This window comes from Notothenia rossii, assembly GCF_949606895.1.
Source record: "Notothenia rossii genome assembly, chromosome: 8".
NCBI lineage: Eukaryota > Metazoa > Chordata > Actinopteri > Perciformes > Nototheniidae > Notothenia > Notothenia rossii.
In genome coordinates, this window is record NC_136906.1 from 78184101 (window position 1) to 78202794 (window position 18694).

At 38.6% G+C, this 18694-nt stretch overlaps 1 protein-coding gene across 5 annotated transcripts in view; it reads left to right on the top strand.

Annotated features, from left to right (window-relative positions):
- LOC307016746 (uncharacterized protein) overlaps positions 1–18694 on the top strand; it is a 35018-nt gene that overhangs the window by 5393 nt on the left and 10931 nt on the right. The window contains exons 6-20 of one of the 5 annotated variants that reach the window (XM_079646039.1): positions 17–101; positions 291–310; positions 1686–1877; positions 2586–2788; positions 4215–4233; positions 4755–4839; positions 5029–5048; positions 6425–6616; positions 7335–7537; positions 7905–7923; positions 9975–10166; positions 10864–11066; positions 12740–12757; positions 13416–13503; positions 14774–15433. In XM_079646039.1, the coding sequence (XP_079502165.1) occupies positions 17–101; positions 291–310; positions 1686–1877; positions 2586–2788; positions 4215–4233; positions 4755–4839; positions 5029–5048; positions 6425–6616; positions 7335–7537; positions 7905–7923; positions 9975–10166; positions 10864–11066; positions 12740–12757; positions 13416–13499 (1535 nt within the window). In that variant the 3' untranslated portion in view covers positions 13500–13503; positions 14774–15433. Of the gene's footprint in view, positions 1–16; positions 102–290; positions 311–1685; positions 1878–2585; positions 2789–4214; positions 4234–4754; positions 4840–5028; positions 5049–6424; positions 6617–7334; positions 7538–7904; positions 7924–9974; positions 10167–10863; positions 11067–12739; positions 12758–13415; positions 13504–14773; positions 15434–18694 lie in introns of those variants that run through there. The other 4 variants (XM_079646040.1, XM_079646043.1, XM_079646041.1 and 1 more) reach the window with 4 other exon arrangements.

Sequence of the window (18694 nt, forward strand, 5' to 3'; positions counted from 1 at the left end):
TCTCCTCTTCCTGTAGGGTTGCCCAGAGAATACGTACCACAGAAAGTGAAAGAGCTGAGCAACATGCCAGAGTCAGGCAAGAGAATATCTCAGTCTGTTCAGTAAGTACTCTTCTTTTAAGGCTGCTATATATCTACCATGAAACGGGGTTACTCAGTAGGTTATACAACTCCAAGGTAATTTTAATAAAGTCTCACGGACTAACGCACGCTTTTTTAAGAGACAGAGAAGAGTGTTTGAGACGCATGTTTGAAGTGTGTGTACTAAAGGTTTCCATTTCTCTTCCTCAGAAACATGGACCAGAAAAAGGGTAAGAATTGCTTGGTGATTATGAAAAAGGTTGTGCTTTTATCTTGCTGGACTAAACGTATAACCATCATAACGTTGTGTTTGCTACGAAGCTTCTCCCCAATAGTCATAATTCCAATGGAAACCCTCACTTGGCTTTTTTTGTGGCTTTTTTCTTCTGGGTTGGCATCGAAAAATGATACTAATTCTTGCAGATCATAGTTGTAATCAGCAACTTCACCACTAGATGTCAGTAAAGCTACACACTGGTCCTTTGGGTCAGTGGTACCCAACCCTAGAGGTACTGGAGGGTATTGCAGGGGATAGGAAGAAAGATTAGGGATTGCAATATACCGTATTTCCACACAAAAAAACATATTCAAATCCATTTTCATAATCCTCTTGTCTCGCCCCAGAACCATCAAAACTTATGAAAGACAAGCAAGTGTCAAGTGTGTCTCAATAAAAGCTCTTAACATAGATGTTGAAACTGCTAGAAGTGTGTCTTAATATTATTATTTTTCACTCACAATAAGTGTAAATGTCAAGTTTAAATATACAGTCTATGGTTCAAATGCATTTGTATTAAGGGTGAGGTATACAAGTGATTTTCATCTAAGGAGCAGTTGGGTTAAATACAATTACAAAAGGTTTAACACAAGAACATAAAAAAAACACATTTTGAATTACTGTAAATTGGTATTTCAACATGTATATTTTTAATTTTTTTAATTGCTTTTTTTTCTATTTTGAGATGTTTACATTTTAGAATTGTTTATTTCTACCCTTTTAATTTCTCTTATGTGCAACGCCTTGTCTTTTGTGCAGCTGCCACGCAAACATGTCCCAAATTGGGATCAATAGAGTACATTTTATCTTATTTAATCACAGATAAGTGATTCTTATAGAATGGTGACCAACGCAAGGGGAACACGAGACAAAAAAGTTGGCTTTAAGTGAACAAAATAAGTACTTTTCCACCATGGTGTTCTCTCAAGACTGCATTATTCTATTATTATAGACAATACACTACATTTAGTAACTCAAATAAAGCTGCTTTACTAATATTTCTGATATATTTTTAATGGTTTAATTGATCAAATGTAGTGAGATGAGAGTTGGTTGTTGTGATAAACCAACAGAGACAATTTTACAATTGGATCTCTGGTCGTTAATAATGACAGAGAGGTAAAAACAGAACAAAAGCAAGCATATTGGTTCGTTATATGATGGTGGTGGTTTTGGGAAGATGTGAATACTCTACTTCTATATTTTTACAATCAGGTGGCTTTTGAGACTTTACAGTAAGTCACACTTTTGGACATGGTTCTTCTATATCTGGGTATGTGGTATACATTTATTAAAAAATACTAAAAACAAATCTTCTCTGTGTTTAGTGCCGGGGAAGAAATTCCATGTCTCCGTGGCAGGATGTACCAACGGTGCTCATCAGACCTATGTTAATGACCTCAAAGGGTTGGGTCAAATCGAGGTGATCTCTCCTGAACAAAGTGACTACTTGGTGGTGTTCTGTCCCATCCGGTCTCGAGTTGGAACAGACATCGGAGAGGCAATGAACAAAATCCCAGGTAGGAAATGTCTAGGACGATGATTGGCCGATTTCCCACTGGTTATTCAAAGGTACACAGGGAAATGTTAAAAAACGTTGTGTTATCTGTTAGAAAAATCTCACTCGTCACCGGCTTGAGCTTCAATATCAGGATCCATGTATTTATTATCCTCTCAAGAAAGGAAGTAGTCAAAACAAAAAGAGAATTTGTTGGTATTTTTTGTCAAAATGTCAAAATTCTGACTTTTTCTCAAAATTCTGACTTTTCCTCAAAACTCTGATTCGTTCTTAAAATCTCAAAATGTTAATAATCACTGGTCACCGGCTTGAGCTTCAATCTCAGGAACCATGTATCTGTGATGCTCTCCAGAATGGAAGTAGTCATCACATACAGAGCATCAACTAGTTCCTGAACAGTGTCCTTCACATCCAAGAGAGGGAGTTCCACAGTAACAAGATGGAGGAATAGAAAGCAGTATTCAATGTTGACTTCAGATTAGCTCCACGTCAGAAATGATCATGCTTGTCATATGTCTCTCTCCATAGAGGCTGAATCATCATGTTAATCACATAGCTATCATATGCCTCAAACAGTCCTGATGCTCTTCTAGGTAATCACACATCCTGTCATGTTCACAGCTACAGTTGGGATACCTTTGTTATCATGTTACTCTGATATTGGAAGAGTTCATTCAGTATTTCCCCAACATTATCTCTGTGCTCACAGGTGGGAAACCAATCGTTCTGGTGGTGATGCATCACACCTACGACAAAGATCATTTTGTGCCTGAAAGCAGGAGACTCGTGGAAAACCCCGAGGTCATCGTCACCGTAGACGTTCTGTTCCATGAGAACAAAATGCTGATCTGCAACCGCAATGACATGGCCTGGTGTCAGGTCAAGGATGTTCTTGTAGTTTCCTCTGGACCGGTAATCCATTTCACACACAATCAACGTGAAAAGAACTGATCATGTGACTTTAAAGGGCTAGTTTGGATGTTTAGAAGTGGGGTTTTATGAGGTGTTTATCTCAACCCGATATCACAGCAAGACGTGAAGATGTCACGATTTCGTCCCTTCAAACGTGACAGACACGGTATTGTTAACCAGTGGAGAAATAACCGGAAATGCCAAGCAAATGCTACCTCGACGGTCGGTTGTTATTGTCAATATTAATATAATAATGATTTATTTTTTAATAGTCACACTCGATTACGCCGATTTTCTTGTTGCCCCAGCTGGTCGACACCTCTTTTAGCAGAAACAAAGGCTACATTAATGTATTCAATCGATGTTAATCGTAGGCAAGATCCTCAGCTCGATGATTGGATGGTTTAGCCGCAATGCATGCTGGGATCTGGTGTTTATGTTTTGTGAAATCTGAAAACGTTTTTTAAAAATAAAATAATACTTTATTCCGAATTGCTTTTCTCTTTGAATGTCATCACATAACGGCATTGTAATACATGGTTCGGCTGCATTAAATATTACATATCTGCCGTAGTTCTCTATTTATAGAGCCCTGCTGAGAAGACTTCTAGACAAACAGGAGAATTGCCGCCAAAACTGAAAACGTGACGTGGATCATAAATATATAAGCAATTAAACAACATCTTACATTTCTGTTCACACAATACGTCTCCTTGCAGTATGTACTAACATGTTTTTAAATATAACTACGGTTGTAGTTGAAGAGTTTGTAAATTAACATGAACCGAAGCTGTTACCTGGCAACTCAATCGCACAACGTCACGTCCGTTAATTCCACATCCACACCTATGATCCACACGCATGGATTAACATCGATGTAATACATTAATATAGCCTTTGTTTCTGCTAAAAGAGGTGTCAACCAGCTGGGCAACAAGAAAATTGGCGTAATCGAGTGTGACTCTTAAAAAATTAATCATTACGTCGGGGTAGCATTTGCTTGGCATTTCCAGTTATTTCTCCACTGGTTAACAATACCGTGTAACTGTCACGTTTGAAGGGACGAAATCGTGACATCTTCACGTCTCCCAGCATGGTAAATCGTCACATGTTCACGTCTTGCCGTGACACCGGGTTGGTTTATCTACTGTTCATTGTATCAGTTACAGTAGATGGCGGAGCGCACCCCAAAAAAGGGACACCCAACATAAAAAATGAAAGATAATTCTAAGTGTACAGTATATTTGGAATATCTTCAGTGCTTAACCTTGCTATAAGCTCTAACTATACCTGATAAATACTTCAATCAACCCCAACTAATAACATTCAAACTATCCCTTCAAGAGGTTAGGAAGCATTGCTGTGGTTTACCTCTGAATGGATGAATTTCTTCTGAATGACACTCGTTTTTTTCCTTCTCTTTCAGGTCAGCAGCTGGCGATCTTGTAAGTATGGCTTTAATAATAAGCTTCTAATTTCCGATGACAGTTTTCCAAGTGTTTTGCTCACATAATGTACATATCTACATAAATAAGCCATTGCCATGTGAAAACCTTCTGTCTATAGTGGCTGTGAAGGGATATTTACCTAGTAGTACTCACGTGTACAAATATTACACTATTAGGAAGTTAAAACCGGTGTTTTTCAAAATAGAATCCATTTAGTAACATCAACCCATCATAATACCCAAAATATCCTTATTTGTATTTTCTGAAGGAGCTGCAAATCAAATTGAAACCTATATATAGGACATAAGACAAAACAAGTATTAATAATACAAAAATAAAAATAGTGCAAATGAAACACAGTACGATACATTTGAATGCAATTATAGGTGTACAATGAAAGTACTTCTACTTTAACTCAAGTACAAGATGTGAGTACTTGCCACCTCTGTCACATTATCCACATGTTAGTTACATATCGTATCTGGATGAACTCAGTGTCTCCTCTCCTCTTCCTGCAGGGTTCCCCAGAGAACACGTACCACAGAAAGTGAAAGAGCTGAGCAACATGCCAGAGTCAGGCAAGAGAATATCTCAGTCTGTTCAGTAAGTACTCTTCTTTTAAGGCTGCTGCATGTCTACCATGAAACGGGGTAACTCAGTAGGTTATACAACTCTAAGGTAATTTTAATAAAGTCTCACGGACTAACGCACACTTTTTTAAGAGACAGAGAAGAGTGTTTGAGACGCATGTTTGAAGTGTGTGTACTAAAGGTTTCCATTTCTCTTCCTCAGAAACATGGACCAGAAAAAGGGTAAGAATTGCTTGGTGATTATGAAAAAGGTTGTGCTTTTATCTTGCTGGACTAAACGTATAACCATCATAACGTTGTGTTTGCTACGTAGCTTCTCCCCAATAGTCATAATTCCAATGGAAACCCTCACTTGGCTTTTTTTGTGGCTTTTTTCTTCTGGGTTGGCATCGAAAAATGATACTAATTCTTGCAGATCATAGTTGTAATCAGCAACTTCACCACTAGATGTCAGTAAAGCTACACACTGGTCCTTTGGGTCAGTGGTACCCAACCCTAGAGGTACTGGAGGGTATTGCAGGGGATAGGAAGAAAGATTAGGGATTGCAATATACCGTATTTCCACACAAAAAAACATATTCAAATCAATTTTCATAATCCTCTTGTCTCGCCCCAGAACCATCAAAACTTATGAAAGACAAGCAAGTGTCAAGTGTGTCTCAATAAACGCTCTTAACATAGATGTTGAAACTGCTAGAAGTGTGTCTTAATATTATTATTTTTCACTCACAATAAGTGTAAATGTCAAGTTTAAATATACAGTCTATGGTTCAAATGCATTTGTATTAAGGGTGAGGTATACAAGTGATTTTCATCTAAGGAGCAGTTGGGTTAAATACAATTACAAAAGGTTTAACTTTTAAGAAACATAAAAAAAACACATGTTGAATAACTGTTAATTGGTATTTCAACATGTATAATTTTTACTTTTTTAATGCTTTTTTTTCTATTTTGAGATGTTTACATTTTAGAATTGTTTATTTCTACCCTTTTAATTTCTCTTATGTGCAACGCCTTGTCTTTTGTGCTGCTGCCACGCAAACATGTCCCAAATTGGGATCAAGAGAGTATATCTTATCTTATTTAATCACAGATAAGTGATTCTTATAGAATGGTGACCAGCGCAAGGGGAACACGAGACAAAAAAGTTGGCTTTAAGTGAACAAAATAAGTACTTTTCCACCATGGTGTTCTCTCAAGACTGCTATATTCTAGTATTATAGACAATAGACTACATTTAGTCATTCAAATCAAGCTGCTTTACTAAAATGTCTGATACATTTTTAATGGTTTAACTGATCAAATGTAGTGAGATGGGAGTTGGTTGTTGTTATAAACCAACAGAGACACCTTTACAATTGGATCTCTGATCGTTAATAATGACAGAGAGGTAAAAACAGAACAAAAGCAAGCATATTGGTTCGTTATATTATGGTGGTGGTTTTGGGAAGATGTGAATACTTTACTTCTATATTTTTACAATCAGGTGGCTTTTGAGACTTTACAGTAAGTCACACTTTTGGACATGGTTCTTCTACATCTGGGTGTGTAGTATAAATTAAAAAAAATGACTCAAAACAAATCTTCTCTGTGTTTAGTGCCGGGGAAGAAATTCCATGTCTCCGTGGCAGGATGTACCAACGGTGCTCATCAGACCTATGTTAATGACCTCAAAGGGTTGGGTCAAATCGAGGTGATCTCTCCTGAACAAAGTGACTACTTGGTGCTGTTCTGTCCCATCGCGTCTCGAGTTGGAACAGACATCGGAGAGGCAATGAACAAAATCCCAGGTAGGAAATGTCTAGGACGATGATTGGCCGATTTCCCACTGGTTATTCAAAGGTACACAGGGAAATGTTAAAAAACGTTGTGTTATCTGTTAGAAAAATCTCACTCGTCACCGCCTTGAGCTTCAATATCAGGATCCATGTATTTATTATTCTCTCAAGAAAGGAAGTAGTCAAAACAATAAAAAGGGAATTTGTTGGTATTTTTGTCAAAATGTCAAAATTCTGACTTTTTCTCAAAATTCTGACTTTTCCTCAAAACTCTGATTTGTTCTTAAAATCTCAAAATGTTAATAATCACTGGTCACCGGCTTGAGCTTCAATCTCAGGATCCATGTATCTGTGATCCTCTCCAGAATGGAAGTAGTCATCACATACAGAGCATCAACTAGTTCCTGAACAGTGTCCTTCACATGCTGATATCCAAGAGAGGGAGTTACACAGTCACAAGATGGAGGAATAGAAAGCAGTATTCAATGTTTACTTCAGATTAGCTCCACGTCAGAAATGAGCATGCTTGTCATATGTCTCTCTCCATAGAGGCTGAATCATCATGTTAATCACATAGCTATCATATGCCTCAAACAGTCCTGATGCTCTTCTAGCTAATCACACATCCTGTCATGTTCACAGCTACAGTTGGGATACCTTTGTTATCATGGTACTCTGATATTGGAAGAGTATATTCAGTATTTTCCCAACATTATCTCTGTGCTCACAGGTGGGAAACCAATCGTTCTGGTGGTGATGCATCACACCTACGACAAAGATCATTTTGTGCCTGAAAGCAGGAGACTCGTGGAAAACCCGGAGGTCATCGTCACCGTAGACGTTCTGTTCCATGAGAGCAAAATGCTGATCTGCAACCGCAATTACATGGCCTGGTGTCAGGTCAAGGATGTTCTTGGGGTTTCCTCTGGACCGGTAATCCATTTCACACACAATCAATGTGATGAGAACTGATCATGTGACTTTAAAGGGCTAGTTTGGATGTTTAGAAGTGGGGTTGTATGAGGTGTTTATCTATAGGCATTGTATCAGTTACAGTAGATGGCGGAGCGCACCTCAAAAAAGGGAAACCCAATGTAAATAATGAAAGATCATTCTAAGTGTACGGTATATTTGGAATATCTTCAGTGCTTAACCTTGCTATAAGCTCTAACTATACCTGATAAACCCCAACTAATAACATTCAAACTATCCCTTCAAGAGGTTAGGAAGCATTGCTGTGGTTTACCTCTGAATGGATGAATTTCTTCTGAATGACACTCTTTTTTTTCTTCTCTTTCAGGTCAGCAGCTGCCGACCTTGTAAGTATGGCTTTAATAATAACCTTTTAATTTCCGATGACAGTTTTCCAAGTGTTTTGCTCACATGTACATATCTACATTAAAGCCATTGCCATGTGAAAACCTTCTGTCTATAGTGGCTGTGAAGGGATATTTACCTAGTCGTACTCACGTGTACAAATATTACACTATTAGGAAGTTAAAACCGGTGTTTTTCAAAAGAGAATCCATTTAGTAACATCAACCCATCATAATACCCAAAATATCCTTATTTGTATTTTCTGAAGGAGCTGCAAATCAAATTGAAACCTATATATAGGACATAAGACAAAACAAGTATTAATAATACAAAAATAAAAATAGTGCAAATGAACCAGAGTACGATACATTTGAATGCAATTATAGGTGTACAATGAAAGTACTTCTACCACGTGTCTCTAAATGGGATGATTTTAAATGTCAATGTATCCGTCAAATGTAAGGATTAGCAGGATATACAGCCTGTGTTATATGACAGTAACACCCTAAGGGGCCATTTTAGTGCACAATGAATACTTTCACTTTCAAAATTCAAAGCTCAGTTGCTGCAATACTCACACACAGCTTTAAATATAAGATTTAATTTAGTTTCAGGGTGTGGGCTCTTTAACTTGAAGGACCTATGTGTAGGACAGGGTGGAATTATTCTCAGAAATGGAATATAATATTTACACAATCACATGATTTTGAAAAAGGTTGTGCTTTTAACTTGCTGGACTAAACGTATAACCATCATAACGTTGTGTTTGCTATGAAGCTTCTCCCCAATATTCATAATTCCAATGGAAACCCTCACTTGGCTTTTTTTTAGGCTTTTTTGTTCTAGGTTGGCATCGAAAAAAACGAATTCTTGCAGATCATAGTTGTAATCAGCAACTTCACCACTAGATGTCACTAAAGCTACACACTGGTCCTTTGGGTCAGTGGTACCCAACCCTAGAGGTACTGGAGGGTATTGCAGGGGATAGGAAGAAAGATTAGGGATTGCAATATACCGTATTTCCACACAAAAAAACATATTCAAATCAATTTTCATAATCCTCTTGTCTCGCCCCAGAACCATCAAAACGTATGAAAGACAAGCAAGTGTCAAGTGTGTCTCAATAAAATGTCTTAACATAGATGTTGAAACTGCTAGAAGTGTGTCTTAATATTATTATTTTTCACTCACAATAAGTGTAAATGTCAAGTTTAAATATACAGTCTATGGTTCAAATGCATTTGTATTAAGGGTTAAGTATACAAGTGATTTTCATCTAAGGAGCAGTTGGGTTAAATACAATTACAAAAGGTTTAACACAAGAACATAAAAAAAAACACATGTTGAATAACTGTAAATTGGTATTTCAACATGTATATTTTTAATTTGTTTAATTGCTTTTTTTTCTATTTTGAGATGTTTACATTTTAGAATTGTTTATTTCTACCCTTTTAATTTCTCTTATGTGCAACGCCTTGTCTTTTGTGCTGCTGCCACGCAAACATGTCCCCAATTGGGATCAATAGAGTACATGTTATCTTATTTAATCACAGATAAGTGATTCTTATAGAATGGTGACCATCGCAAGGGGAACACGAGACAAAAAAGTTGGCTTTAAGTGAACAAAATAAGTACTTTTCCACCATGGTGTTCTCTCAAGACTGCATTATTCTATTATTATAGACAATACACTACATTTAGTCATTCAAATAAAGCTGCTTTACTAATATTTTGGATATATTTGTAATGGTTTAATTGATCAAATGCATTGAGATGAGAGTTGGTTGTTGTGATAAACCAACAGAGACACCTTTACAACTGGTTCTCTGGTCGTTAATAATGACAGAGAGGTAAAAACAGAACAAAAGCATGCATATTGGTTCGTTATATTATGGTGGTGGTTTTTGGGAAGATGTGAATACTTTACTTCTGTATTCTTACAATGGAGTCTGGTGGCTTTTGAGACTTTAGGTCACACTTTTGGACATGGCTCTTCTACATCTGGGTAGGAAGCAAAATTAAATTACTCAAAACAAATCTTCTCTGCGTTTAGTGCGGGGGAAGAAATTCCATGTCTCCGTGGCAGGATGTACCAACGGTGCTCATCAGACCTATGTTAATGACCTCAAAGGGTTGGGTCAAATCGAGGTGATCTCTCCTGAACAAAGTGACTACTTGGTGCTGTTCTGTCCCATCCGGTCTCGAGTTGGAACAGACATCGGAGAGGCAATGAACAAAATCCCAGGTAGGAAATGTCTAGGACAATAATTGCCCGATTTCCCACTCGTTATTCAAAGGTACACAGGGAAATGTTAAAAAACGTTGTGTTATCTGTTAGAAAAATCTCACTCGTCACCGGCTTGAGCTTCAATATCAGGATCCATGTATTTATTATTCTCTCAAGAAAGGAAGTAGCCAAAACAAAAAGAGTATTTGTTGGTATTTTTGTCAAAATGTAAAAATTCTGACTTTTCCTCAAAACTCTGATTTTTTCTTAAAATCTCAAAATGTTAATAATCACTAGTCCCCGGCTTGAGCTTGAATCTCAGGATCCATGTATCTGTGATCCTCTCCAGAATGGAAGTAGTCATCACATACAGAGCATCAACTAGTTCCTGAACAGTGTCCTTCACATGCTGATATCCAAGAGAGGGAGTTCCACAGTCACAAGATGGAGGAATAGAAAGCAGTATTCAATGTTTACTTCAGATTAGCTCCACGTCAGAAATGAGCATGCTTGTCATATGTCTCTCTCCATAGAGGCTGAATCATCATGTTAATCACATAGCTATCATATGCCTCAAACAGTCCTGATGCTCTTCTAGGTAATCACACATCCTGTCATGTTCACAGCTACAGTTGGGATACCTTTGTTATCATGTGTACTCTGACATTGGAAGAGTATATTCAGTATTTCCCCAACATTATCTCTGTGCTCACAGGTGGGAAACCAATCGTTCTGGTGGTGATGCATCACACCTACGACAAAGATCATTTTGTGCCTGAAAGCAGGAGACTCGTGGAAAACCCGGAGGTCATCGTCACCGTAGACGTTCTGTTCTATGAGAGCAAAATGCTGATCTGCAACCGCAATGACATGGCCTGGTGTCAGTTCAAGGATGTTCTTGTGGTTTCCCCTGAACCGGTAATCCATTTCACAAACAATCAATGTGATGAGAACTGATCATGTGACTTTAAAGGGCTAGTTTGGATGTTTAGAAGTGGGGTTTTATGAGGTGTTTATCTCAACCCGATATCACGGCAAGACGTGAACATGTGACAATTTACCATGCTGGGAGACGTGAAGATGTCACGATTTCGTCCCTTCAAACGTGACAGACACGGTATTGTTAACCAGTGGAGAAATAACCGGAAATGCCAAGCAAATGCTACCTCGACGTCGGTTGTTATTGTCAATATTAATATAATAATGATTTATTTTTTAATAGTCACACTCGATTACGCCGATTTTCTTGTTGCCCCAGCTGGTCGACACCTCTTTTAGCAGAAACAAAGGCTACATTAATGTATTCAATCGATGTTAATCCATGCGTGTGGATGTGGAATTAACGGACGTGACGTTGTGCGATTGAGTTGCCAGGCAACAGCTTGGGTTCATGTTAATTTACAAACTCTTCAACTACAACCTTAGTTATATTTAAAATGATGTTAGAAGGCCTCACGAAATACTTTAATGCAAATTAAAATGTAAATGTGAAGGAATGTGTGTATAACAAAATACATCGGTGATAAATGAAACTGGAAACTGACGTAGGCAAGATCCTCAGCTCGATATTTGGATGGTTTAGCCGCAATGCATGCTGGGATTTGGTGTTTGTGTGATGTGAAATCTGAAAACGTTTTTAAAAATAAATTAATACTTTATTCCGAGTGTGCTTGATTTTCGCTTTGAATGTCATCACATAACATTGTAATACACGGTTCGGCTGCATTAAATATTACATATCTGCCGTAGTTCTCTATTTATAGAGCCCTGCTTAGAAGACTTCTAGAGAAACAGGAGAATTGCCGCCAAAACTGAAAACGTGACGTGGATCATAAATATATAAGCAATTAAACAATATCTTACATTTCTTTTCACACAATACGTCTCCTTGCAGTATGTACTAACATGTTTTTAAATATAACTACGGTTGTAGTTGAAGAGTTTGTAAATTAACATGAACCGAAGCTGTTACCTGGCAACTCAATCGCACAACGTCACGTCCGTTAATTCCACATCCACACCTATGATCCACACGCATGGATTAACATCGATGTAATACATTAATGTAGCCTTTGTTTCTGCTAAAAGAGGTGTCAACCAGCTGGGCAAACAAGAAAATTGGCGTAATCGAGTGTGACTATTAAAAAATAAATCATTACGTCGGGGTAGCATTTGCTTGGCATTTCCGGTTATTTCTCTACTGGTTAACAATACCGTGTAACTGTCACCTTTGAAGGGACGAAATCGTGACATCTTCACGTCTCCCAGCATGGTAAATCGTCACATGTTCACGTCTTGCCGTGACACCGGGTTGGTTTATCTACTGTTCATTGTATCAGTTACAGTAGATGGCGGAGCGCACCCCAAAAAAGGGAAACCCAACGTAAATAATGAAAGATCATTCTAAGTGTACGGTATATTTGGAATATCTTCAGTGCTTAACCTTGCCATAAGCTCTAACTATACCTGATAAACCCCAACTAATAACATTCAAACTATCCCTTCAAGAGGTTAGGAAGCATTGCTGTGGTTTACCTCTGAATGGATGAATTTCTTCTGAATGACACTCGTTTTTTTCCTTCTCTTTCAAGCCAGCAGCTGGGAGTATTGTAAGTATGGCTTTAATAATAACGTGCCGTACAGTTATTTGACTATTATATGATGCTTGTTCTACGACATTAAATCCATCAGCAGTGACCCCACTTGTGATTTTTGAGGAGTTGGTGTGTCTGAAAAACGATGGTTGTTAACAAGTGGCTGAATAGGACTACAGAAGTTGTGGAGGACGTTGTACGTCATTACGCTGAACACGTAAACACTCCTAAGTTTGTAAAAGCAATTACCTGCCTCCTGCAAACTGTTAAAACAAAAGCTTCAACTTGTACCATTTTGAATCTGTATTTTTGAATATGGATCTTAAGTTGGCGTGACGTCGGCAAAATGCTAACTCACTTCTGGGTTTTAGGACTCGTCACTGCACCACTCTATTAGCTGGTTTAAAAACCCCAACAAAAAACTATGTGGGTAGGTGTGTTGAAACGTAGTGTGGTGACTATTGCCACTCAATATCACAGAGGGAATGGCTGAACTGGGTAAACTAGTTGGACGTGTGTAATCTCCATTGCTTTCAACACCATTTATTTTCGAACAAACACGGTCAAAAAATCACCCACCTGTACCAGGGACATCAATCATATTCTGTGGCCCCATTACGCCATCTAGTGTTCAACATATAACAAATAACATATGTTTGTGTTTATGTTTAAGGGAGGTGTGTATTCGCAGTGGGCTGTGCGTTGGCCGTTGTGGCCCTGGCCAAGATCTTCCAACCCAGATTGGCCACAGGATTGAGAATGTAAGTCGCTTTGGATAAAAGTGTCTAACAAGTAACATGTCATGTATGTTTATTTAGGATCCCCATTAACTTTTGCTCTTGACAAAAGCTACTCTTCCTGGGGTCCGACACTTAAAACAATACAACAATACTCAACACTGACATCATTAACAACATCACCAACATCATGAACGATCTCATCCACTTTCAACACCAAACTCAGCCAAGGATGAGTGCACAAGACCCCCACCAGTACAAAGCATGAGATACAATTCAATTAGAGTTCACAGCTCACAAGGGGTAAATGCTCATTAGTAGATGGCGCTTCAATCTCTTGTTGAAAGAGGCTCTGGACTCTATGTCAGCAAGGTAGTTTGGCAATGAGTTCCATTATAGCTCTATAAGTCACAGAAGAGTTCAGAAGATGTGTCCTGGGTTTAGGTGCCCGTAGATGGCCTGATGCAGCTCGACTAGTCTTATGGTCATGCTCGTCTCTTGTGTAAACTATTTGATCATAAAATACAGTGTTTTTTAGCCAAATTGGACTTTTCTGAGAAAAGTAATAACACCAGATTGCAGACGTTTCTCAACCGGAAGCCGTGATAGGTTTCTATGCATAACTCCAATATGAGTGTAATGGCTGCAACACGTAGTATAGATTCAAGATCCAAGGGTTTTATTAACACATGCACAGCAGCTACAGTGAAGTTATGGCCATGAAAAGATTAGGTTCCTCCAACAATGTAACATATTATTTATACAGGACATAAGACAACAACAAAAATAATAATACAAAAATAAAATTATGCAAATGAAACAGAGTACGATCAATTTGAATAAAATAATGCAGGTGAAAGAATATAATGTAATATTAACTATAACTACTAACATATAGTTAATACCTGTGGGTTTTATGAAATGACACGTTAACTTCTATCAGTTCTTGAAATGACTCATATTCTTCATTATATGATATTTTAAGATTGAGGTACTATAGTTTTACTTTTCCCTTCTGGCAACGCTGGTGGTGGTTTGTATCGGAAAAATACGAACATTTGACTCCTAGCAAGATGCCAACCAGGCTTTAAAAAAAAAAATATATATATATATATATATATATATATATATATATATATATAAAATGACTGAATGGCCAAAGCTGTAAAAAAACAGATTGTAAAAAAAAGAGTATTTTATTTCCTTTGTAATAATAAGAAAAACCCATGTGATCTAAATCATGTTGTGCTTGCTGTTGATATGAGATGACTGATTGATCTTTTCTTTCTTTCAGTGTGGAGGAAATACTCTACGATTGTTTTTGGATTTGGTGTGTTTGTGCAGTAATCCTTCTGTACGTTGTAGTGCGCTATGCAAAGAAGTAAGAAGACCTCTGGGGTTTATTATTCCAATAAATGCATTTTGAAGGGACAACAGTTCATGTGCAATGCATTTGCAATCAACAGGAAATGAAGGATGCTATTAAACTATTAACATAGATGCTTTTGAGCTGCAGCTTTGGATCACTGATGTTTGATCTAAGGTGCATTAGAGGAGAGTAGATGGAAGAACAACAAACCTGCTTTAAGTAAATGACACTTACAAATTAACACGAAATTCAAGTTAAACTTATAAGACAAACCTGCCACTCGGTGAAAAGTCTTTAAAGTCTACAGTATTATTGATAAAGTTCCTCCTGTCCAAATTGGCACTGAATAAATCTTTTAAACAGAGATTTAAATGTAGGTGAATGGGTACAAACGTGTTAAATGAGAATGTTGATTCAGTGTGCTTTTGAGCTATACATGTTTGTTAACATGTTTAAATGTGTGCAGTAGAGAAGTGTGTGATCAAATCTTATCCAGTTTAACATATCCTATAATATCTGTAAAACCCTGATGCTGCTGCTTTGTGCTCATTAAAACATCAACATAATAAATACAAATCAACCAGTGTCTGTGTACATGTGCCTCATTGTGGATGAACATGTTTCCAGGGCCGTCCCTGGCCAACATGAGGCCCCACGCAAAGATATATGATGAGGCCCTCTGTTTCGAGGGCGTCGACGGGGGGGGGGGCGTCGACGCGGAGGGATGCTAGTGGAGCCTCGCAGTGGCGAAACCGTGCCGCGCCTCACTAATTGCGCCAGTCTGCGTGATTGGCCTGTAGGGAGGGACGGCTCTGATCTCACATATCTACTAAAATGCATAGCTGATTGTGTTTTATATAAAAAATATTAATCTGCAAGGAATTTAAAAACGAGTATTATCTGATACATGTAATTGAACACAAGTACAATGTTTGCCCCTGAGATGTAATGCACAGGAAGTAAAGGCTGATCAAATGGAAATATTTAAGTTGTAGGAGTTTACGAGCAGACCTTGAATCCAGCATTAGGGGGGGGGGGGGGGGGGGCGTGTCCTCCTGACAGCCCACACGAAGCGTGGTCCTCCTGAGTGTTGCCTTCACTGTCCTCTATTTACACTTCTTGCATGCTAGATGATGAAGATGAAGATGCACCTCCCTGTCTCTTTTTAAGCCTCCGATTTGCTTTCTCCAAAACTTGTTGCCAAAACTGTGAAGTCCTTGCATTTCCTGAGGCCAAGTTGAAGGATCAAATACTAAGAAATGATCACATGACTTGAAGTCATATCTGTTTTCCGATGTGGGAAGTTACTAAGGACACTTGTTCAAGTATGTACTTAAGTACAATTTTGAGATATTTGTACTTTACTTGACTTTAATGCTACTTTGTACTCTACTACAGTTCAGAGGTAAATGGTGTACTTTTACTCCACTACATGTATTTAATACTGTTACGCCCCACCAAAATGGCCCTATGGAGCTAACAAAATTCCACCACTGTTCCAAATATAACACGAAAGACACCTTTTAAAATCATCGAATCCATAGGATTTATTATAGACAACACATCAAATGTTTCTCCTAGGATGAGAAGCAGAGACACAGCAGTCCCCACCCCAGAGGCCTCTCCCTTCTGCTGCTGCACTGGAGCTTTTAAGCACTTCCTTCTCCAGATGCACCTCGTCTGAACCTCGTTACAGCAATGCAGCACACCTGGGTAGAGGAACCCACGGGAAAAAGAAATAGGGAATACATGCAGCCGTAACACCTCCACCCTTAAAACAATGAATAAATAGAAAACTAACACCATACTATTCTATTCATTGAAACAAATGTGGAGTTTCAGTGATTTGTATCAAGGCTGTATGCAAGGCAGCTAATACTCTTAAGCACACCAGACTTAATACATCAATATGATTGCATTAGAATCAGACAACAGTTTAAGGACTGCTGACAAAAGGTGTCAACCTGGGTCAAATGTGGAACAAGATATATTCAAACACTTAAGACAGGGCCAACTAAGATGCTGCCACACAGAATGAGCAGCAACTACACAAGTAGCCAAATCAATGAAACAAATGGCTACCACCATGACAAACAAACTACAAAGCCAATTTAAGTTACTGCGTTTACCAACACACAAACCGTAACAGACATGTCCAACACAATGTGGAGTGCAACAGCCATAAACCTAAAGGATCACCACAAGTAGACCAACTACAAAGTTGCTGCCATTCACTAATCGCAACACTATGATCCAACACGAGTCAACTGCCACTATCACAACACAAAAATGGACACCATGTGATCTTACAACCACAAGTTACTGTGATGGATGCAGGAAACCAACAACAAGCTCACTTGACAAACCGGTATGAGCACACTAACTACTGAACAAGCTCACTTGATGAACCGGTATGAGCACACTAACTACTGAACAAGCTCACTTGACGAACCGGTATGAGCACACTAACTACTGAACAAGCTCACTTGACGAACCGGTATGAGCACACTAACTACTGAACAAGCTCACTTGACAAACCGGTATGAGCACACTAACTACTGAACAAGCTCACTTGACGAACCGGTATGAGCACACTAACTACTGAACAAGCTCACTTGACAAACCGGTATGAGCACACTAACTACTGAACAAGCTCACTTGACGAACTGGTATGAGCACACACAGAGTGGCCAAACAAAGAGTAGAGTCAAAAGTTGCTGTGCAAAAACTGGGAAAACAAGCAGTAGTGAGGCACCCCAACCCTGAGCTGTTGGAGATGGCTAACTAACCTAGCTAGTCTTCAGTGGCTAGCTCGAGGCGACTTTAAACGCTGAACTCAGTGCATCACCAAAGACCATAGATATAGCCTAAAGCAATACACTGAAGCGTACCCCCACTCAGGATTACCACCAAAAATAAGAAAGGAAAAACAAAAAAGTGGCAAGATCTTCAAACCTGCCCAGTGACTAACTAGTCAGGGTGCTCCACACTGACATTGCAAGCTGGTGAAACAATTAAATGCCCAGCTAAACACACAGCAACAACCACACATTAACTCAAACTAAATCTCTCCACAAAAGCAAACAGCCACTAGATACAGACAAATGCTAATAAATTGACCTCACCTCATGGACATTCTATCCCGGACGAGTCCCCATTTGTTACGGCCCACCAAAATGGCCCTATGGAGCTAACAAAATTCCACCCCTGACCCAAATATAACACGAAAGACACCTTTTAAAATCATCGAATACATAGGATTTATTATAGACAACACATCAAATGTTTCTCCTAGGATGAGAAGCAGAGACACAGCAGTCCCCACCCCAGAGGCCTCTCCCTTCTGCTGCTGCACTGGAGCTTTTAAGCACTTCCTTCTTCAGGTGCACCTCGTCTGAACCTCGTTACAGCAATGCAGCACACCTGGGTAGAGGAACCCACGGGAAAAAGAAATAGGGAATACATGCAGCCTTAACAAATATAGTCTTTAGTTACTTTACAGATGTGGATGAATGATGTGAAATATAATCAAGTCTTAAATCAGACTTGATAAATATAAATAATATATATGATAAAACATATATCATATATATTGCAGAGGCATGACAGGGGGGGGCGCGAGAGACCAGGAGGAAAAATGGTTATTAAAAAATAAATAAATCATAATTTGAAAAGTCATTGATTCGAAAATAATATGATACAGTACTATTACGTCTGGGTCTCTGTGTTTCATTAAAGCTCGGCTCTGTGTGTGTGTGAAACGAGCCATTTTGTGTGCGTGCGCGAGAGAGAGAGAGAGCGCACTGGTACCGGAGATCGTTGTTGTTAGCTTCTGGTGCTAGCGAG